General features: G+C 38.9%; 1 protein-coding gene across 1 annotated transcript in view; it reads left to right on the plus strand.

Moving 5' to 3' along the window:
- The window catches only part of GPAM (glycerol-3-phosphate acyltransferase, mitochondrial), a 28611-nt gene extending 13889 nt beyond the window's left edge, over positions 1-14722 (plus strand). The window contains exons 9-20 of the mRNA XM_009643457.2: positions 135-347; positions 740-853; positions 2876-2961; positions 4014-4129; positions 4815-4885; positions 6062-6326; positions 6841-6983; positions 8589-8666; positions 11546-11686; positions 12453-12642; positions 12753-12811; positions 13986-14722. Of these exons, the coding sequence (XP_009641752.1) occupies positions 135-347; positions 740-853; positions 2876-2961; positions 4014-4129; positions 4815-4885; positions 6062-6326; positions 6841-6983; positions 8589-8666; positions 11546-11686; positions 12453-12642; positions 12753-12811; positions 13986-14102 (1593 nt within the window). The 3' untranslated portion in view covers positions 14103-14722. The remainder of the gene's footprint in view (positions 1-134; positions 348-739; positions 854-2875; positions 2962-4013; positions 4130-4814; positions 4886-6061; positions 6327-6840; positions 6984-8588; positions 8667-11545; positions 11687-12452; positions 12643-12752; positions 12812-13985) is intronic.
- Positions 14723-23596: the final 8874 nt, after the last annotated feature.

Here is a 23596-nt window from a genome sequence, read left to right on the forward strand (position 1 = left end):
AAGTATTCATGCCAACTCATGATCTTCCAATGTTTTTAAAAGGAAGTGGTTGCTGATAATAGATTCCAAATGTGAATTTGCCAATATAATTAGTTACTTATTTTTTTTCCTTTTTCCAATCTTTTTGTATTCAGCACATAGAAGAATTATTGAGACAGCAGCAGTTTTTAGAAATATTCTTGGAAGGCACACGGTCTCGAAGTGGAAAGACATCTGGAGCTAGAGCAGGTCTTTTATCTGTGGTAGTGGATGCTCTCTTCTCAAATGCTACTCCTGACGTCCTAATTATACCTGTGGGAATTTCCTATGATCGCATAATTGAAGGTCACTATAACAGTGAACAGCTGGTAAGAGCAATTGAACAACTTGTTTTGCCTAGGGGATTTTCTGGTTTTGTGCAGGAAGTTGTGTTACATAGTTCAATTACGTGCTAGTAGTCCTCTGTCACATGTACTTGCTGTTAGTGCTGAAGAGGGTAGAGCCATGAATCACAAAGCCTCTCTGATAGGGAGTGCTGAGGTACGGGTGACATATTTCTAAATGCAAATTCATGACATAACAAATAATATGTTCAAGTGCATATATATGGACAACAATAGTTCTCTAGATTTACTTGAAGTTACAAGGCGTGTCAAAAGATTCGGCCTTGCTTTGTCTGCTGTTGCGTGCATTTTAATTTTAAACATAACCTTTTAATTGCAAATTGGAAAAAACCCAACCAACCACCCATGTTTTCCAGGGCAAGCCTAAGAAGAATGAAAGTCTGTGGAGTATAGCTAGAGGAGTCTTCAGAATGCTGCGGAAGAATTATGGGTGTGTCAGAGTAGATTTTGCACAACCATTTTCCTTAAAAGTAAGTTTGACATTTTGAAGATCCTTTTGAAGGTTTGACATTTTTGATGTTTCAATAGTGGGATGCATTTATTTTGATTTTTCTCTTTGTGGGTTATCATTCGTTAGCATTATCTGCTGAAATCCATTCCAGTGGGACAAAAGTATCCCTGTTTTGCTGAAGGCATGAGTCTTCAGACATGTTTGTGTTAAGCTGAAATAGTCTCAGAGTTGATATAAAGGGTTGTGTTAGGTTTGAAATGGTGTAGGTATTCTCACTGGTGTTCTTTGTTTGTTTTGTTTTAACCAACAATATTTAAAATGATCCTTCTACTATGTTTAAGTTGTCAAGACATTTGGAGTTGAAGGAAACTGAATACGGTTCTCCAGTTTGAGTAATTGAATGGTTTACACTGTTGTTGAGGAAGGGCATTTATCTCACTGGATTTTTAAAACTGCTAAGCAAATTAGTAGCTGTAACAGTGTCATGGACTGTGTATCATAAAAATCTGCATATTCTTTGAATGTCATAGTTTATTATTAGTTTACAGTTATTACCTATACTAGTTCACCAAATACTGTTGTGTAGTTTCTCAGGGAATGGGGTGGTGCAGTACTAGCTGCCTTCACTTTTTAAATTTTCCCCGATCTCTTTGCAGAATCTGCTAGTACTATACTTAATTTATCTACATTTCACTAACCTGTGTTCTGCTACAGTATACCTTATTTTTAGTGTGACTTTAATAAGATTAACTACTGTAACAACAACCTACTAGAACATTATTCAAATTAATTAGGTGTTCTTCTTTCTGCCCTACTTCTCTCAGAAAAGCAGTAGGTTGGAGAGCTTTGAAGGGTTCAATTACCGCAGCATGAAATTATTGTGACCGTCTGTGCTGCATTATAATTAGCATAGAAGGGAAAGACATGAATTCACTTCCAAAGGAGAAGGCTTGGGTCACTTCCAGGCTGTTCTTGGTAGGGAGTTAACAGTTGTTCTTGGATCAGTACAAGGAAAAGAAGGTTATCTGTCTGCTTAATCTAGTGAAACACTGATCACTCTATCCCTTCCTGGCAGCCTCTGTCGGGTCTCATTTGTATACGTATTCATTTTTGTACTCCAGAAAGGTAATAAGTGACAGAAATTGTTTAAGTATGCCTTAACGAAGATTTGCAGAAGTATAGCTGTATTTTTAAATTGATGTAGTTACGTCACTGTGGGTTTTTCTAAAGGTGAGGAGCTTTGGGGGTTAATTTTGGACATCTGCAGTTCTCTGAGCACAGGCTTAGAAGCAGAAGAGAGTGAGCTGGCTGTGACAGTCTTTTGAGCAGCTTTCCTGGGAGGGAACTGTTTTCCTGACCAGCAGGTTAAGTGGCTCTTTAGTTTCCAAGATCAGTCTTGATAGAAACTGAAGGAACACGGTGTCCTGAAAACAGAGCAATGTAAATGCTAACCTGTAAGGAGAGCTGTTTGGCTTTTGAGAAATTTGGGATTCGAGAATTCCAGGCATGTGGTACCCTGCCTGCTTCCCGGGTGCTTTAGTTTGTGGCTCTCTAAGGGGTCTTGAACTGGAGTTTCTACGCTGGTGTTTACCTGTGGAGAAGGTTCCCTATCCTGGCATTTGAGGAAAGCAGCAGCAAGCAATAATTAGAGTCTCTGTGTTGGTTCTGAAAGGGTATTAGACTTTGCTCTCATTCATGTTAATGAAGGCAGTTCTCATTAATTTAATCGTGGAGAAGCTAGTCTCAAAGGAGTTGTTCCCAGCAGGGTGCTGACAGGGGTTCTGTATTGTTTTTGTCACAATGTTTTTTATGAAATATGGATTCCTTGCTGTGAAAGTTTGCCTTTTCATAAATTAAAATCAAAAGTGAATAAAATGTTGCAAACTTTTAATTTCTGTGACCTTATTATTGCTCTTTCAGTGTGAACTGTTTTTAATCACAGTTGCGTAATTGAATAATTGCCTTTTTCATATAATATTATCAACTGAATGCAAAAATAAGGTGGAAAAAGTACAAAAAATACCAAATCTTCTTTTAACAGGAATATGTAAACAGCCAAAGCCAAAAACCTGTGCCTGCTCCTCTTTCTTTGGAACAAGCTTTGCTACCAGCTATACTTCCATCAAGGTAGAGATTTTTTGAGTGTTGGGGAGCGGGAGAGCAGGTTGGGGGTTTTTTGTTAGTTTGTTTGTCTTTTTAGTGTTCTGCATTACATTCCAAGCGGTGCTTGAACTCCCCAAGGGCAATCTAATTGTGTATAGAAAGAAGAAAAACTTACACAATTGTAACTGTGCAATTTATTATGAGTGTTGCATTCTTTCTGGGGAGCTCGGTTTAAATAAGCTCGAGGAGGTGCTTTGTTTTGTGTTTTTTTTTTTTTTTATTTTATTTTATTTTATTTTTTAATTTTAGTGACCTCTGTTTCATTAGTTTTAAATTTCATGGAATACCTTTGGGTAAACGGCACATTTAATGAAAAATGAAGGATTTGTTTGTAAAGCTCAGAAACATTTCGGGTGGGTTTTGGTGTAATTCCAAAGCAAATAGGACTTGTGGGTAAGTAGCCTTGCTCAGGAGGTGACTGTCACTCAGAAATGCAAAATTGTGCTCAACGGCTAGATCTGCATTTGTTACACAGATGTACATTTTAGTTGAGGTCTTATCTTGACTTACACAAACCTATGTGGTCCTAGTAGAGACAAAGCCAGTCATTTACCTTTAGAAAGTTGTAGGTCCATACAGAAGACCATTTCTAGTTCGTAGAGAGGCTGGGCTGAAAACTGCCTTTTAGGCAGATTTGCTTAATCTACTGTTGTCCATATTCATTGAAGGGAAAAAGAGTTGTGGGGTGCAAATGATGTGATGGTCAAGACAGGAATAGCCATAGGTACGGTAAAACCATAGGACAAGGTAAATGTTCTGTATTGCAATTTTTCCTTTGGTAGTCTTATCTTGGATTGCTGTTTAGTGTGAAGAAATAATCTGGAAAAGTTGGTAGATACAAACATTTTTGTGGAGCTTATCACATATAATATTTTTGTGCTCTTACCATACTGCATATTGGGTTTTTGCACTGTGGTTCAGTTAGCGTATTAAAAAAAAAAAAAAATCAGTCTTGGTTATATTACATTTTGATCAAAATCTGCATGTCATCATGTGAATTTTTATTCTGTATTCAGACCTAATGATACTGTGGATGAAGGTACAGAGGCTTCACTGCCCAACTCCAGGGATATCACCAGTGAACCCTTCAGAAGAGAGCTGATATCCAACTTGGCTGAGCATATTTTATTCAGTAAGTGTTACAGTATCACTGTCAGCTACCTGTTCTGTTTTGCTGATTGCATGAACTAACTTGCTGTTTGGTAATGCCGTACTTCCCAATTGCCTCCATTCATCAAATGCTCTCTTGACAGTTCTCCATCCTTTGCCTCCCTCCATCCTCTTCAAAGTTTAATAAACTCTCTGATTAAGTACAAGCTTTTTATTCAGTTTATTTTTGTAACTTTTTTATTCCTTGGACTAGTATTCTGAACTTGCTGTACTCGGAAGTGTTTGATTGTCATATTAATACGCTGATTTCTTCATGTAAGAAGTTATTGCAGTGTCTTAATGGCATTATTGAAGACTGTACTAATGTGAACTCATCTAGGTGCATGGACCAGTGTTGCCAGATTTTATAGGTTATGTGGTGTATGTTCCATTCAGTAGATCTGTGGTATGAGAGATGCATACAAAACAGTACTTAGCTTAGTAGGCATTTAAGCTTTACTCAGCCTTCTCAGTTCAAGTTACTTTGATTAATTCAATATTGTTATAATATAGACATATAATACACTTCGTATTTCATTGAGAAGGTACAGCTCTGTGCCAGTATCACTTTTTTTTTTTTTTTTTTTTCCTAAATAGAGGGTACTCTTTCACTTGGAATGATGTTCTGAACTTCTCAGGTGCTTAATGAGTTTCTTGTTTATGTCTAGCTGCTAACAAGTCCTGTGCTGTGATGTCTACCCACATTGTTGCCTGTTTGCTGCTGTACAGACACAGGCAGGTAAGGCTTCCATACTGCGTAAATAGCCAAATATTACTTTCGCCTTGTTAATTAAAAAAATAGTATGCATTTTACTATTTTATGATACTAATAAAAGAAGAAAGATGCATTTAAATTAAAATGGATTTCAGGTAGTCTGAGTGCTAATAGTTTAGTTAGTAGTTGGTGCTTGAAGGTAAGCCATTATTGATGGGATGTTAATAAATACTCATGTGGAAAAAGATAACTGTAATTCAAAATGTAGTTATGCTTTTTTAAAATAATACATTGTTTTGGTTCATTGTATTAAGATAGATTTTTAGATCTTAAACACATTTACTATTGAATATGCTAGCACTCTTCTGTTGATTTTCAAATGAGTTTTGCTGTTCCTTGGTATGAGAATATTATACCATGGTGGCAAAATGATACTAATGTTTAACTGAAGTCTTCTGCATGGGGTGTGGGAGAAATTCTTATTTAGCATTTTTTCTGAAATTCCTTCTGCCTCTAATCTGAACTTTTATTGCACATAAATTGAGAACAAATTGAGAAACATTGGTCAGATTTGTAATCTTCCTAGTCGAGGACAGTATCACTATTCCTGTCAGTCCAGTCTTTCCAATTTCCTAAAATAATGGGATCAAAGAAGCATTTAACAATGTAATCTGAAGCCATCTTGACAAAAAACAAGGAAAGGAAGTGCTTGAGGAAAAAGTTTTCGTCATGTCCCCAAACAATTGAAGAGAAGTTGTGCTAATTACAGTATTCCCAGATAATTGATCATTCATTTTATAGCATAGGGAATGGAAATATGATATCTCAAACATGTTCTTAAAGAACAGCTCAGGTCTCTGCAGGTTGTGAAATAAACCAAGAAACAAACAAAAAACTTTGATTCTCAAGTAGCTGCATGGCTTTAAAGTGTAATTGCATATAATTCAAAACCTGTGGACTATTTTAGCAATATCTCTGTGAAAACAAGCTTTTCTAACACTACTGTTGTGCTTTGGCTTTTTGAAAATTAATGGCTTGTTTATTTCTTTGCTCACAGCAGGGGGGGTTGGACTAGATGACCTCTGGGGGTCCCTTCCAACCCAAAACACTTTATGATTCTATATACATGGTTATGTGGTTTACAGATAAACTCCTGTGCAAAAAAAATTGTTTCACTTTGTGATCTGATTTTATTTCTAGGGAACAGATCTTTCCAGGTTGGTAGAAGATTTCTTTTCCATGAAGGAGGAGGTCTTAGCCCGTGACTTTGACTTGGGATTTTCAGGGAACTCAGATGATGTTGTCATGCATGCCATCCATTTGTTGGGGAACTGTGTAAATATCACAAACACTAGCCGAAACAATGAGTTCTTCATCACTCCCAGCACAACGATACCTGCTGTCTTTGAACTCAACTTCTACAGCAATGGAGTGCTTCACGTATTTATTAAAGAGGCCATTATTGGTATGTATTGGGGCTTACCAAGGAAAGACTTTCTTGTGACGCGTGAAGTCAAAGTATCTGCTTAACCCTCCCCCCCCCTATGTAATTTAATGTAATTTACTTAGATATATTTCTTCCCTCTCTGCTTCAGCCCATGTTTACTCTAACAAAAACAATTTTGAAGTATACTTGGTTTCAGTTTGTAGACTGTTTCACTCATTTTTCTCATCATCCTTTATCTTTCTTGGAAGTATTCATCTGTGGGTCACTGCCTTAGGCAAGGCACTATCAGAATTTTGAGCCAACATGGCAAAATGTGTACTTTGGTCACTAATATTTTAATGAGATTTTGTTTCAGTCAGACATTAATTGGACACAAATAGAATAGTGGTAAATTATGTCTTTATTCTTCAATTGCATGCGTAATGTTTAACTGCTTTGAGGCCTAGAAATACACAAACCAAAAGTTTTAAGTTTCCTTTGCTATAAAGCTCTTTGGAAAACTAAACCTTTCTTATGTTTGTTGCTGCTCTAGCCTGCAGTCTTCATGCGGTTCAGAGTAGGAGGTACAGAAATGGTACCAGTGGTGCTTCTCCCAGTTTGATTAGTCAAGAACACCTGGTCCGAAAAGCTGCCAGCTTGTGTTATTTGCTTTCTAATGAATTTACTGTATCTTTGGTAAGTAAGTAGTTGCATTAATTGTCCATATATCAGGGGTTTTTTCTGCTTGTAACTGCCTTTGTTACTTTAAATATAATCTACACTTTCTTCAAGTGTCACAGTTCTGATACGTTCACCATAAGTACAGTCAAATGATAATGGGTATCGAAAGGTTGAACATTGTTTGAGAAGTAAGATAGTGTTGTTGCCATTTCCTTCAAGGAAATGTCTGAACATTTGAATGAATGTAGTTCCATCAGAACAGCTCATCCAGAAGATGTTTGGCCTAAGATAACACGTGAATTAACTTGCCACACTCCTGTCACTACCTTGTTTCCTTGGAAAGGTGTGACAAGATCAGTCAGCCCCTTTTAGGGGGTCGATGCTGAGTGCATGCCTGCTGCTCATGCAGGTGCTAAGTGGGTGATGCTGGGGTGAGCCTGCAGCGTTTCTGCTGTGCTGGCTTTCGGCCTTTCCTGAGAAAGAAAAGCATCTCGCTCGCTCTCTGTCAGCTTCCCACAGCTTGAGGTTCGGCTCCTTAATGCCTTCTAACAGATTCCGTGTCGCTTATGTCATTAGACCATCACAACTATATTTGCATTCTGCCCAAACTATTTAAATATTTTTCTACTTAAATACAAGTCTTTGAGAGTACCCAGCTCCTATGAGTTTGCATAGATGATTGAAATTACACTGGGAATTAAGGCTCCAGATTCTAAAGATATTCTTAATTTGCGTAGGAGTGCAATAGTCACAGTGTGCCGCACCTAGTACTTACTGGCAATTTTAAACGTGGCCTGACTTTGCTTTTTGTTGTCTTACAAAACACTGAAGAGAGCTGATGTTATCTCGGTTTTCAGGTACTCTGTATACTTACACTCTGTATACTTGCTAAGTGCTAGATTTTTTTTTTTCTTATATGTAGAAGTTACTTAGAATTCTAGAGATTCTTGAATTAGTTCTTAAATTTGCACACATATTTCTGACTCGTGCATTTTTAAATGAAGCATAAGCCAAATTTAGTATTTTTATTTGGGCAGTAATGTAGCTCAGATGGTGGAGTTCCTTAGTAATGTTATCCTTCTGCTTTCAGAGTTAATAATTGGTTGGTTTGTTGTTTTTTTTTTTTTTAACTTAGAAAATATTTCCTACATGATTATGAACAAAGTAAAAGAGGTTGGGTGTTTATTCAGTTTCTAAACACATAAGGGAATTTAAGTGTACTTTCCTTTAAATTCCAAATAAATCATTGATATGAATCTCAATGACTTTAGTTTTGTGATGATATTATTCCAGAATTGTTAACAAACTAAAATTTTATTAGAGACGATTAAAAGAGGTGAATATTTAACGTGGTTTTCTACTAGTGTGGTAATGCATTTCTTCAAAAAACTTGGACAAATTTTAAATACCCTATTTCACTTTAAGTTTTTTAATGTCTGCCTCTCTGCCAAGATAAACATAAGAGTGGTGCATTGGGGTTATGCTGGTAAAAGTTTTAATAACTTGCTTAAAAGGAATAATACTCCTGTATCTAAAACATTCATACTGAACGGGGAACTGGTGTTGCTATAATGGACATAATGGATGTGACTTTTTCAGTGCATTTCTTTTGTTGTGCAGCCGTGCCAGGTGATATATCAAGTTTGCCATGAATCTGTGGAAAGGCTGATACAATATGGTATTCTTCTGGTGGCTGAGGTAAGGTGATAGAGATACTAAATGAGCTTTGTTTCTTGTACTTGACTTCAGCCATAGGTAGTTCATGCTTCTTAGTTTTGAGTCTTGCCCTAAATACACGCTGTTACTGAAAGCTTGTAACAACTTAAGTCCAAGACTGATACTACTTCATTCTTACATTTATGAGTGTCAGATATTTGGGTCCTGTGATGCTATGAATGACACTGTGTGTAATTTCATTGTACCATTAAACCTAAGGAAGACACGTATTTTATACTGTCTTGTAAAATGGGGATTTATTTTACTGTTGTAGCCCTTTCAAATTGTAGCATAGCTACATGGATGTTTACTTTCTACTCTACAGGAGTCAGTAGTCCAGATCTTTTGTCATTCTTTGATTCCTTTGCATCGATCTCGAAATTATTGTAAACCTCCTCTACTAGCACAGTTGGCAGTTTCAGGGATGTACTGGAGTCTGCGTGGTGCAATCTGCCAGAGGCATGCAGTGTAAAGAAACCCAGGTACCAGGGGGCAGCTGACTCGGCATACCTTTGCTTCCCAAACTTTTTCTGTGCCCAGCAAACAAACCTTGGTGCCCAGGAGGAAGCAAAAAAATTTAGAGAGCACATGGAAGAGAGTTACATATTTGGCTGCTTTCTTCTTGCAGCTCTCCACTTTCAAAGGAGGCTAGAGCTGCTTCTGGTATACTTGTTAATGGCCGCTGCCTCACTCTAATCTTGCCCCGTACCTTTTGATAACCAGCTTCCATTTTTAATGGATGTAACCATAGCTACTGTTTAGTTTATGTAGCTGGATATTAAACATTCTCCTCCTTTGGAGTTACTACTGTTTGCTTTTTATCTGAAGTACTGATATGTTGTCATGCATTAGATTGTAATCGTTATTAGATAAATCCAAAAATGAATGCTAATCAGAGGGTTGGGAAGAAACCTGTATGTTCCATGCCTTGGGACAGATAAGGAAAATAGTGTGGACAGCAGTAGATATGCACCTCTGTCTACTCGAGCGTGAAACCTGTCTTGAGGGTTCTTCTATAAGTTTCAGTTGCTGAGTCTGGTACTTTGCTGTTTATAGCTGGGATATAGATAGCTATTAGAGAGCATATAAATATTTTCCTGTGTTGTCTGATATACACCACCAGTGCAACATTGGAATGCTTAAAAAGGAGATATATTCTATCAGTAAATTTCTTTAAACTTAGAAAACCTCTGTACCTGCTTACTTCTTTTAAAATGAATTTGCATAAGCAGTGCAAACACTAAGCAACAGTTGTTTTGTGAGTTCAGACAGATTGGAAATGTTCCCAGGGTTTTTACAACCTCTTTTCTAAGAAAGGTAGTTAGCTTCTGCCCCTTCTGATTATTTCAGTTTACTGAAATGAACACATTGATTATTTTAACACATTGATAAAATTCCCATTAAATTAAGCTTGATTGATCCATGCTTTTTTTTTTTTAAATTCTTTTCCTGTGATTCTGTTGTCTGCTTCAAAATCTAAGAAATATTCCTAACACATAGTGATCTCTTTGGTATTTTTTTAAACTTACTTTGTGGCCTTTGCTTCGTTCAAAGTGAAATGTTTGATCAGAGCGTAAGATTGGAAGGATGTCATTCTTCATTTGCTGCAGAGGCCTTTTTCTTTCTTGTGAATATTATGACAATAATCACATTTGTGAAGTGTCTGTTATCTGTTTGGTTTTAAACTTCCCCGATTCTCATTTCCAAATGGAATAACTGTAGGGGGGGTCTTTCCTCAGTGATTCAGCACTGGTGACCTTCGAAAAAATATTTCTGTTCAACTGCTTTGAGCAAACCAAGTAACGGTGAATGTTTGACACTAAGGCTTCCTTTACTCATTTGAGTGTGTGTTTATTATCTCTAAAATTTATTTCTGAAGATGCACAGTTGAAATGGAATGTTGCATCAGGCATTGATCAGTCAGGTGGGGTATTTCTGTTGTACCTCAGTTACTCCTGAACTTCTGACATACCTGCATATGCACAGCAGAATAAAATCACTATTCGATTACATCTAGTATATATATATTTGTCACTTTTGCTTATTGTCTCTGGCAGATTACCTCACTATGCCTTTGCAAGGGAACTTTTTACTAAAGTTTTACTAAAAAAGATGGTTTTACTGAGTAGATGAAAAGCAAACAGCAAACTCTCCCTCACAATACTCAAGTTAAGAAATTCCACCAGTGGTATTCTTGCTGTCATGCACTCATCTCAAAAGCCTGAAGAAATGTATACTTACCTAGGACACCTACCTGCTAATAAGTATACGTATAAATCCATGTCTTGCTCTGAGAGTGGATTACTGTCAGGCATTTGTAGGCTAAATTTGGATGGTGCTTGTCAGGGTAATTAGCAGGAAATTGCTGTGATGAAACAGGTGGAGGAGTCTTGAATGCCTCAACTTAATCAAGGCTTAAACAATTTGGGGTCTTTGTGATTAAAACTGGCTCATTGTATTCCAACCATATCTCACCTGGGAACAAATACAGGAACTGCATCGTTAGAGGCAGTAAGTTACCACTTCCAAATAGCAGCTTGTGGCATTCTGCATCTCAACTTTTTATCCTAACACAACTGAAAATGCTTTCTTGACAACTGCTACTGTGTGGCCTCTGGAAGATTCAGCAATGCTTGCAAAGATTTTCCTTGTTATGTGACAGGCAAACTAAAGAAAAACAGTCTTTTATAGCAAATGTCTCTTCTCTCTGCTTATCTCAACCCTGCCTGGGTCTCACCTGATTTCATTAAATACTGGTTAATGAATGGACTGATTAAGTCAGATGAGATTATAAAATAAACCTATTGTTTGCCTGGATTTGGGTTTTTTACTTATTTATCACCTTGTATTTCAAATTTAAGCAGGATGATCAGGAGGACGTTAGCCCCAGTCTTACAGAGCAGCAATGGGATAAAAAGCTCCCTGAGCCGTTATCTTGGAGAAGTGACGAGGAAGATGAAGACAGTGATTTTGGAGAAGAGCAAAGAGATTGCTACCTGAAGGTAATATTATCTTAAGGCTAATAACACTGAAGCCTGTTGAAAGAGATACAAAGTACTTCACTAGATCAGGAAGGGTAATGATATCTTTTTCTTTTTTTTTTTCTGGCTGGCTCACAGTATTAGTCTGTTGTCTTTTGCTACACTCAGTAAAACACCTTTCTCTCCTTCCTGTGGGGAAAACAGCTAAAGAAACATCAAATAATCTTACAGTGAGGTAGAAGGGCAGTGGTTAGTGTCATGAAAACTGATAAAGCCTCAAGTATCTTGGTGTCTAAATATCTAAATTCTTTACTGACAGCACGCACAAAAGTGGCACATTGTGCTGGTATTTGTTTTCAGCCTAGATTTCACTTCATGGATTGATCATGTTGATTTTAGACATATTACCAGTTTTTTCACAGACCTGACACAAACGCTCTATAGGATATCTTGTTAACACTTGGAAAATTATGCCCATATCTATGAATGTATGGCAACCCTTCTGTTGGCTGCAGAACAGCATGATGTCCTTAATTTTATCTTAGGAAAATAGCTATTAATATCCTGGGGGAGAAAAAAGTAGCGTTGCTCTGTGATGTGCAGTGCCTTTTTTGTCCCTTGTGGTAAACTGCTTTTTTGCTACGTTTTCATAACATGCTGTGTTGAGCCCTGTACTCCTTTTTGTACTAAGAATTATTTGGGCTGCCGTTTTGCTGTGTACTGTGTTGCAGGTTGTTTGTTGTTTCTGCTGGCCTCTGTCAATTAAGCTCTTGTTGCCCTTTCTTAGGTGAGCCAGTCTCAAGAGCACCAGCAGTACATCACTTTCCTGCAGAGGCTGTTGGGACCTTTACTGGAGGCATATAGCTCTGCTGTTATCTTCGTGCACAATTTTAGTGGTCCTGTTTCAGAGTCTGAATACCTTCAAAAGTTACACAGGCACTTGATAAACAGGACGGAGAAGAATGTTTCTGTATATGGTATGTTAAGCTGGTTTTGGAACTGTATTTGATTCATTGTGTTTCTCTTAGCACAAGGTAGCCCAAATTCAATTGTGGTTTGTTTATCTCTTGGGTTTTCTTTCTTGCAGCTGAGAGTGCTACCTACAGCCATGTGAAAAACGCAGTGAAAGTCTTCAAGGAAATTGGGGTGAGTATTCGGTGGTCAGATTTGGAGGCTGTTAAGTTTCATTTGAATAATGGGCATAATTTTGACAATTCATGGAACTTGTTCAGTGTCAGTTTAAAATATGTGAATGTATCTCTTGCAAACATAGTGTGGGTTTTGAGCATTTTGCTTTCCTTAAAGCTCAGGGCTGTAGGAGAATAGCACACACTGCAGAGCAGAGAACTTCTTGCCCCTGAGAAAACCTGTCTGGATGAGGGTAGGTGACTAGGCATTTTTATTCACAGCAAATGAAGTTTCTCTGCTACTCCATGTCCTCATTAGACATCAGTGACAATGTTGGAAGGCTGAGAGCACACTCTGTGCTTAGTGACAGCTAAAACTAAGTTTAAAGGACCACTTAAATTTTCAAAAAGTATTAGTTTCTGAATTTTGGCTTAGCAGTGATTGATGCTCCAGCAGAACCATCCTAATAGATCTCCAGTGTCCACTATGAGGATACAGATCTTTAAAATAACAGATCAGTTTCACACTTTACCATTATCATTTTGAATTTTAAATTGCTTATCTAGATCTTGCAAATGAAGAGTTTCTTTCATCAAAATGACGTGGTTTCCTGAATGCCAGATGGCATTTAGCATTATAATTTTGAAAGCATCAGCATTTAGGCAAAGTATTGCTATATAAGCATTTTGAAGTCTTTGTCCTTGGATCCTGCTGTATTAAATAATCTAACACTAGTTAGCCTATAGTAAAATTTATAGTAAAGATATCTTCCTGTAGCCTGTAAGAGCGATGAGGAAAGCACATATTAAATCCATCGTTTAATTCTAGTTTATTCTGCTGTTGGAGAAGTGGAACTAGATAGCATCTGCTGAGCATCTAACATCTGAATTCTTGTTTTCAAAGTGCTTACACTATCAATTCAGATGCCTTTTGAGTGCGTGTTTTACGCCTCGCTGTTAGGAGCTGACTGTTTATCGCACACTGTGCTTATTTCTCAGTTTCTCGTCTTCCATGCCACTTGAAGGGCTTCAGCATAGAGTGACTTCTAGTGATACCTAGAGGCATTGCCATCTAAGCCTTCAAGAAAGGAAGAAAAAAAAGAAAAAAAGTCTTGTAAATGAGGGTTTAATCACAAAAGAAAGGAGATTCCTTGGACATGGTGATACTCACATATATTCATGCTGTGCTTTAGGTTTTCAATCAGACAAAACAAAGAAGAGACACAATTTTGGAACTAAGCACTACGTTCCTACCTCAGCGCAACAGGCAAAAGCTACTGGAATTCATCATGAGCTTCATGGTATTATAGACTACATACAGCACCTTTGTCCAGGGACAGGAAGACAGGCTTTGAGACTGTGTCAAAGCCTGGGGACATTTGCTAATCCTTCAGAGTGTAAAGTGCCGCTGTCTGGGTAAGGCCTTCTCTGACTTGAACTACTGGAAGACAAGTGCCTTCTTACGTATGCATTTATGGGTTTCTTACAGTCCCAATCCTGTTGTAATACAGCGATACTCAGATGACACTTTGGATACAAGTAATTAAACATGTTGCAAAAAATACGATAAATGATTAGAATTAGATTTAAAATGAAGAGTGAAGTTTTATCAGTGTTATGTTTTAAATATACTTTTAAAGACTGTAACAGATGCACAAATACACGTATTTGTGATCTGTAGCTAACCCTGAGATCTTGAGTTTAGTGGCAACACAGCTTATGGCATAAACAAGTAACTTTCATTCCAATTCAGTTTTATTGTTTTGACTAAATGGTTTAAAAATTTTGCTTAGGCAGGATATGTATTTCATGGATAAAGCCATAGTTTTTCATAAATGTTAACATAAATGCCAAAATTCTAATGAGAATAACAGTTACAGATATCTGAGAATAATGATCATGTAGCAGATGATTGTTAAAACCATTGTTAGCAGGCTCACCTTGCACTATTAGAGCTGTGTAGTGCAGTGGTAAATTGCACTAATCATTGCTGTCATGAAGAATGTGAGAGTAGCGTTCTTGTTTTTATTATGGCATCTGTCATTCAGCCAGATGAAAGTCAGGAGACAGTTTGCCTGAATGTGAATATCTTGTAAAATCTTAGGTTATTATTTAATTGAAAAAAGGTGTTAAGTTTTTTTTTTTTTTTAATTAATAGGATGTCAGATATTTTTTTCTTTTAAAGTGGAGTAAAGACTTGATTTGGTGAAATAATTCTTAATTTTGGCCCTAAAAACTTCAGCAATAATGTCTGCAATTCTTTGGAAACAAGTGTTCATATTGGCTTCTGTTGCTGAACAGATCTGAATTGGCATGAAGTAGTAACCTCTGGAAACACATATCATAAATGATGTAATTTTAACTCTGATCTAACTGACTTACAAAAAAAAATTCACAGACAAAACTGAATGATGAATAAATTCTGTCCTATGAAACAGGACTCTGGTCTTGCGATTTGATCCTTTTGCATGGAGGACTTGCACTGTAGATTTCATCTTCTCTTCATGTGAGTGGAGGTTAGATTGCAACCTGTAGTCCTGTATTTTAGTACAGCTGATCTAGCTGAAGCAATAACTTGGTGGTATGTGAAACTGGTTTGCTTGTGAAATGTATTTTTCCTCACTGAGATTGCCCTCTACATGAGGGAAATCAAACATCTCAGTTACTGCAATGTTTCGGCTGATTCTCGCATCCTGGCCTTGTGAGCAGAAGATTCCCCAAACTTCATCATGTAGTCTCTGTGGCTTAACATAAATATGGAAAAGCATACTTGAATCCCAGCACTTGCACTGTTATGCCAGCACAAAACTGATGCACACAATTTGAGTTTGTGGCCAAGGAGCTTGCATTTGTACTGCACATTTGTCAACAAGAATATTTCTGTAAATTTTTTTATTAAATGCTATTAATATTTGAAACCTGCAGTTTATAGTTTATTAGCATTATACTGCTAGCACTGTGAGACGCATGTGCTTTGTCACTAAACCAGGTGCTCTACAACACTTAAAGAGTTTCTGAACCAAAGCTACATTAATACAGATAGAAACTGACCCTAGAGTCGCTTTTGTTCTTATGTCCTTCTGCTGTCTCAGCAGGATAGTGAATACATCGCACATAATTTGTTTTGTGAAGTCTACAAGCTATTTAGAAAACAGTTTCATCTCACACTAGCTAATGTGCACTGTTCGTTAACCTGATGAATGCTCCATACAACGGTTGTTGCTGATGGCTTCCATTTAATGTCAAAAAAAGGCCAGGTGCTTCTGAATAACGAGCTCTCATAGTTTACTGAATTTCAGTGAAGATAGTACATCAAAAAGACTTTAAAAAATGAAGCAATATGAAGCAAACAATACTTGAGTAATTGTATTAAGAATGTTCTGCCAACTGATGTACTAGTTACCGTAAAACCCAGGAGTACTGTGGTCACTGGCGTGTTCTGGCTAGGTGTTGCAACTAAGATAACTTATGGCTTACATTAAAAATAAAAAAAATCAAAAAATGTGGTTAATATAAATCAGTGACTGGGTAGAGTAATAATGCATGTGAATACACACTGAGGAGTACATTTAGTGTGCAGAGGGAAGGGGCACCTCTAAAAGTGGTTTGTTTTTGTACCTGCATGTGAGAAGTCAGTACTATGAATCATATGCCACTGGAAGCCTTTGCATTCTGCAGCAAGTGTGTATGTATACGTATATATGCAAGCGTGTATGTTATGACACACGACAACTATGCTTTTCCCTGAAAATAAAGCACAGAATATAAAAAGTATCAGGCTATAACAGTCAAAAGCTGAGAACACTTTTGCACTGTATTTACACCTTCAGTGTCTTCTGATTTTATTAACCTCTCATGTTTCCTTTGCTGATAGAATGCCAGGTTGAGTTAATTTCTGTAAAGTTAACCAGTAAAAAGAAGAAAGAACAGGCCCTGAATTACCATAAATGTGTTTTAAGATTCTCCTCTTGTAAAGACTTATATGAGTCTTTTGTCATTCTTATGAGCATATTACTCAGGTGTGCAAGTCTTTTGGGGCCAGGATCTTTCATGGTGTGAGAAACTTGATCTTTCCATATGCCTCTTGTAGATCTCACATTTTTAGAGTGATGAAAATGTAGAATTCCACTTCCCGTGCTGCCACAGCTACCCAGGCCCCCAGGGATCATAAACTTGTTAACACATTTACTTTCTGCTCAGACTGACAGCGGAGGCATACCTGCCTTCTCTTGACGGTATAGGGCTTTATTCACCTATCCTTGATTAGAAAGCGTGTGCACGCACTTGGGTTCAGCTGGCTGCTCCACAGAGAGGTATCAGGATCACCCTGTGAAAGAAGGTTGAGCCGGGAGGTGATGTAAGATACTGTCGCGCTCGTGTTTCTGGGCTAACAAGCCTGTTACTGCTTCCTTGAGAATGTTACCACGTTTTACCTGTTACATGTAATGCCATGTCTGTTGTAGAAGCACAGAGGTGTACTGGAGTCATTTTAATAAATTAAACTGTTTGCTAATACGACATTTAACAAGCTCTTCTAGTGGTTTTTTGTTGGTGGTGTTTTTTGGTGTGTGGGGTTTTTTTTGTTGTTTTTTGTTTTTTTTTAAATAACCTGCTAAGATAATTCATTCAATAACTTTGTCCCATTCCGGGTAGTTTCTGAAATTAAAACATGAAAAGCTTTCGTTGTAGAAGTGTCTTCAACTGGTGTAAGTACTGGAGCAGAACCATTTAGAAAGCAGATCGAGGTGACATCCTGTTTCGTTGCAAAGCGGAGGTGCCATTTTGCTTCTCTGTTTCCCCATCCCTGCAAGGCTTTTGTATGTGGCTTCCTCTTCTAAAGTTCCTCTCACCTTGCAGGGAAGGGAGAGTCATTCAGAAGCCTGGGACGGCTCTGATGCTGCAGACTGTCCCTTCTCGTGGTGATTTCACGCTGACCTGGAGTGCAATAAGCAGCTGTCAGCAATTCTGACAGCATCTGGCAAATGTAAATCAATTGGAGTGGGGCTTTAATATAATAAAACCTGCATAGATGATCATTACTTAAATTGAGAAGGAGGGATGCTGTTTCACCCTTCAGAGGAAAAAAAAAAAAGTTGTAATCAACTGATTCTTTCAGAGGCCTCTAGCAATGTTCACATGCAAGCAAGGCTCGATTAATTGACAACTCTAGGCTGAGGCAGGAAACTAAAATTCAATTATTGTCAATAGCTTGAATAAAACCCAATTCTTATTGGTGATGACCTTACATGTTATTCTTTCTGCAAATGTCCTCCTATTTCTCAGTCTTTTAGAATCCCAAATGTCAGATAAAGCACTTATCTCCAGTTTCTGCTTAATTCAGTTTTCTTGTAATAAAAGCTTGTCAGGCTTATTTAGAAGGATCGCTTGATTTGAGCACTCTGCCTTGTTCTCTCTTTACGGCACACCAAGTTTTCAGCAGCCCTGTAGTTTCAAGGTGAGATCCCCACTGATCTGATTTGCTGCTTGAAACATTCTCTTTTCAGTCTTTCGTAGATTTTCATTGCACTTTGCATGTGCTGCGTGAGAAGTGTCATCCTTGTTGATTCTTCCGTAAGCTGGCCCTCCTGTTAATGGCATCGTCCAGAAGGTATCATGGTTGGTGCTGTCATTAGAATACAGAACTTTCTGGCTTTTGGGAAGAAACATGAATGAAGTGATCATTGCTGCCTCTTAGGCTAGAGTTCAGACCTGAGAGACCATAGACCCCAAAGAGACTTAGATATCATCTGCCATAAAGCATTGACAGTTACCGAACCCAAAGCTATTTAATTAACTATAATATAACTGTTAGTTATACAAATACATGTGTATGTAGTTATGCAATGCAAAATTTCAATAAAAGATGCATGGCATGATTGCTATATAAAAGGGGTGTTCTCCAGCATAGTGAAAATATTGGTTCTTAAACTGACAGTATTTGCAATCTCTTGGTCTGAAATGTTTTACAGAGTGAAGATCTCTGGCAGATGAGGAAACCCAGACATGGAGATCGGATAACGTGCCTGGGGCCATGCATAAGTTCAGTGACACCTATGAGCCTGTTCTTTTGCTCCTAATTTACATGTTGCTTCTGATGCTGTCTGGTATTTTTGTTAGCAAATGGTGGTTGTTTTAGGAAGGCTGCATGTGTACAGGTACTAAGTGCATTTTTTTTGTCTCCGTAAAGCACAATTCACAGTCAGAATAGAAGAACTGCAGAGTGGAAGAATTAGTGTTAGTAGTGAACATGATTCTACTAGCATCTCTTCTGAGTCTCGCCTATTCAGTATCTTCTTTAGTGACCTGGGGAACGCAAGAGCGAGTTTGCTCCTTACGCCTGTAGGTAAGATCTGGGAGAGGCAGGAAGTGCACTGGAGATTGTCACGATCCCAATGGTAATGATACATTTTTGTAAAGATGTGAAGGCAAAAAGAAGAATGTAATTCAGCAGGGGAAGCTCAAGGTATTACAACTGAGAAGAGAAACTAAATGCACAGGTGAGGAAATAAACTGGCCGTGTAGCAATTCTTTGGAGAAAACCAATTTACTGGCATCTCGCAAGCAGAACATGAGTCAAAAGTGGCATGCTGTTATGAAAAGGGCAGCATTGTGCAAAGATACCTTACGCCTGCACATGAATGACAAACAGGGCAAAACTTCCCACCCCGTTCAGACTGACAAGGTCCCAGCTGGGATACCATTTTCTGTTTGAGGAGCTCAGTTTGAAGGACGATGTGGGCAAGACAGAAGGGAAAAAGAACAGCTTTTATTTTCCTCCTTGTGGAGAAGAAAAGAATCTGGATTATTCCCTGGATATGGGAGTACCCAGGTTGGATGAAAGTAGTGAATGTAGTCTTCAGTTGCAGTGAAAAGAATCAGGTTAGATACTGTAAAATCTTTTCACTGGAAGCATAGAGAAGCACTGCAACAGATGGCCTGAGCGAGCTGATGTTTCCCATGTTCTGGGTATGGGGTCCCTGTCCCTGCTGGATGTGCCACGCTGTGTGGTGGTGAGCAAGAATGGACGGGAGGTGAACCTCTGCCTTCCAGGTCCGGGCACCTTTCCCAGGTGGAATAGAAATGGATTCGTGCCGGAGCAGCTTGGTCAGGCTGCTTTGGCTGGTGGTCCTGCTGGCTCTTTATCCCCAAGACCAAGAGCAGCTCTAATACAGGTGAAACTTCTTCCTATAATGGTTCAGGAATAACATAGATGAGGGCTTTATTAAGGTTGTTCTCTAAGAATGTTTGCTTAGTGTCTCTGCTGGTCAAAAAGCACGAGCGGAGTGCCAGCAGTGATCCAGAAAAGAATGGAGAAGAAACCAGATAACATCACCGTGCCTCTGCGCTGCATTGTGAGTGTTGTGCGAGCGTTTTCATGGAGAGATGTGTAGGAGCCTCCTATCTCTGCCAGCAATCAAATCCCTGGTGACTGGGAAATGGGTGAGGAATCCTGCTCCTGGCGTTTTCACCTTCCAGACTGTTCTGGCAGATTACAGCAACAGATTACAAATTAACCCTGTAAACTGTTAACAGATTACAGTTTAACTCTGACCCTGCTTTGGAAGTGCTGAAAATCAAGTGATAGTTCCTGAATTTTGGGTTTACTGCTGCCCTGACTGTTGCGTTATCGCAGGAGTTCAGGTTGCAGTGATTGTATCTACCCAAAGAAAACAACATTTATAAATGCCACAGAATTGACAGTGGCACTATCTTAGCATAATGCATTTTCTTTGGAAGACTTGCCAGGATCCCCCCCAAACACTTGAGCAACCTCTTTAAGTGAGCTCCGTGCCGTGTGATGGCTGCCATGTCATTGGTACCCAAGGTGGTTTGTTAACTGCTGGTTGGAGCGTGTCTATAAAGCGAATTTCTCACCTTTGAGTGGTTGTCCTCCTTCAGATGAGGCTGAGGAAGGGCTGATAGACTGGGTTTGTTCCCCAGTTAAGCATTTTGTGTATCTGTGGAAAGTTTTACAGGTGCACCTTATGGCTACATTAACATATGTGTTCTCTAAATTTAGCTGAAGCCTAATTTTAGCATCTTTTTGAATCAGTCTTCCTCTTGTCTCTGCAGGATGGAGAAGGCCAATTAAACTACTGCTTGTCAGAAAGCTGTAAAAGCCCTTTTTCCGTGTTGTTATTTCCCCTTCATTAAACTTAATTATCATAATTTCAGCACCTTTGCCTACAAATGTCTCCCTTTGTCTCTCTGGCTGGTTGGCCATTTATAGCCTCCAGTTTCCCCAGTTTCTTCTTCCTGTGTGCTGCAGGTTTAGACACTTGTCATCCTCACGACCATTCCTGTTCCCAGGTGCTTCTCATCCTTCTTTCTTAACAGGAACCCTTTGGTTGGGTGACTCAGCTTTCTCATTCAAACAGAGCCCCCATAATATAAAAATAAGCTCCTTTAAAATCTAGACATGGTAATTAGAACTAATGAATATTTTTTATCCCTTTTTTTTCTTCTATCAGAAAATCCTGTTTCCTTAAAAATCGATGTGTTAAAAGGCGGGTATATTTCTGTCTGTGCTTGCTTATTTTGGCAAGGTCTTTGTGAAAGAGTTCAATCTGAAGAAAGCTGTGCATTGAAGTAGTGGCTTTGTCAGTTTGGGGTTTTGAAAGTGAAGGCAGAACAAGCTTCTTCTCAAAAAACTTTTCCATAAAAACTTTCGACAAAGCAATTGGGTTTGAAATGTTTGTGATGCTTCATCGAGCTGTCACTGATATGCCATTCATCTCCTCTTATTTTTGGAGACTAGCTTGATTAATCCAGTAGTATTTGTTTTCCTTAATAAATGTTATTTTTTATTTTTGAAAACGATCAGCCTGACTCAATGAGATGAACTTTAACGCTGTGCCACAGAATAAGATGTTCTAACCAAAGAAATTATGTTTTGAGAAAGCCATACCACAGGGCACATTCCTTGAAAAAATATTTTATAAGCCCCCCAAAAGAAATCATTAAATGCAACAAAGTGAACGTTCCCTGTCCCTAGGAGATGGGGAAGTTTAGACGTGCCTCTGTTAAAAGTAACACTTTGATATAATGTGAATTAATTCTAAGTTTGAGAGCTCCTCCATTCTTCCCTCAAAACTGTGGATTCTGTCCCTTTTACCCCCAAATGTTTCTTTTTGTCTGAAAGTCTGGGAAAACTGTTTTAGCTATTAGGAGAATCCTGTCCCTTTACCAGCTGTAATCATTAACCCAAGTTGTAGTTTAAGGAAATCTGAAGCAAAGCAGTGTAGAAATATTAGGAGCTGGTATTTCTGGATACACTCCAGAGAGTTAGGAGAGCAAACCAGGGCAGGAGGTTGAGTTTTAATTGGTTTATTTGAAGTTAGCCCTTTGCCGATGCAGAAGGCGGTAAAAATGAAAAATGTTGGAACCAGTGGCACATGTAGTTAATTTTCTGAACTAAGTAAATTAAGTACAAATTAGTTGTTAATAATTCAAAGCAAAATGCTAGATAAGAAATTGGAGCAGCTTGTCTATCATTTTCAGCCATTAAAAGATTAGCCTGAGCAAGGCAGTCCAAGGCTCCCTTATCTCTTATTAAAGCCTCACCTCTTCATTTATTAAAGAATCAAATCTAAATGATGCAGCAGGCTTGAGACATTGCTGTTGCAGTACCCTGGTGTGTTGTGCCCTGCTGCAGACTTGGCATAAGCTGGAAGGTGGGTTCAGTGCAGGAAATTTGGGGTATGTGGGACCTCCCAGAGATGTCCTGGTCCCTTCCTTGGGGATTGTTATTGTAGGTCACGTGAAGAGGTGAGGAGCTGAGAGGGTAGGGAGAGTCAGGAGTGCTGGGCACTGGAAGAATCATAGAATCATAGACTACCAGGTTGGAAGGGACCTCAAGGGTCATCTGGTCCAACCTTTCTGGGCAAGAGCACAGTCTAAACAAGATGGCCCAGCACCCTGTCCAGCTGCATCTTGAAAGTGTCCAGTGTGGTGGGGTCAACCACTTCCCTGGGGAGATTATTCCAATGGTTGGCTGTTCTCATTATGAAAAAATTTCTTCTCATGTTCAATTGGAATCTTCTCAGGATTAACTTGTACCCATTACCCCTCGTCTTTTCCATGTGACTCCTTGTGAAAAGGGAGTCTCCATCTTCTTTGTAGCCACCATCCTTCTTTGTAGGAGGATTGGAGGGACATCGCTCTGATACATGGATATATACAGAACTCAGCTCCTGGCTCTGAAATGTTCTCCAAATGCAGTCCTGTGAAGATCACTTAATGCTCTGTGTTTGTTCGAAAGACCTTCAGTGCCTGGGAGGCGATCGCGTGGTGCCCTGAGGTTCCCCGGTCCTGGGAGCAGGGCTGGAGAACGGACCGATGCCTCCGCAGCACTGTGGGTTTGAATGTGCGCAGTGCTATGCCGTAGCGTGCTGGCAATTCCGAGGTGCATTTTCGTGCTGGGCACCTCTGAGTGGGAGGTGGCACCTGCCCAGCTGCTCCACAGCAGTGGTGGAGCGTGTGGCATGCACGGAGGGCCACCAACCTGGGCAGATCCTGACCATCCAGCAACATCACAGCAGGTAGGAGTAAATGAGGGGAGGGGAGGCACAATGAGGCTCCTGGTCCAGATAGCTCAGTGATTTTCTTCTTTAGGACAAAAAATTCTGTTCTCCCTGTTACTGCTATGGGACTAGAGCAATTTCCACTGTCTGCATGGGCTTTGTACAGTGATCTCTTTTTCTCAACTCATTCTCATACAGGGGATTAACCTGGAGTCTGACTGCTCCCTACTGCGTAAACCACAGAAGGGGTTTTTGGTTAAATTACCTAAGAAAACACTCTT

Source organism: Egretta garzetta, unplaced genomic scaffold, assembly GCF_000687185.1.
Source record: "Egretta garzetta isolate BGI_Z169 unplaced genomic scaffold, ASM68718v1 scaffold8, whole genome shotgun sequence".
Lineage (NCBI taxonomy): Eukaryota > Metazoa > Chordata > Aves > Pelecaniformes > Ardeidae > Egretta > Egretta garzetta.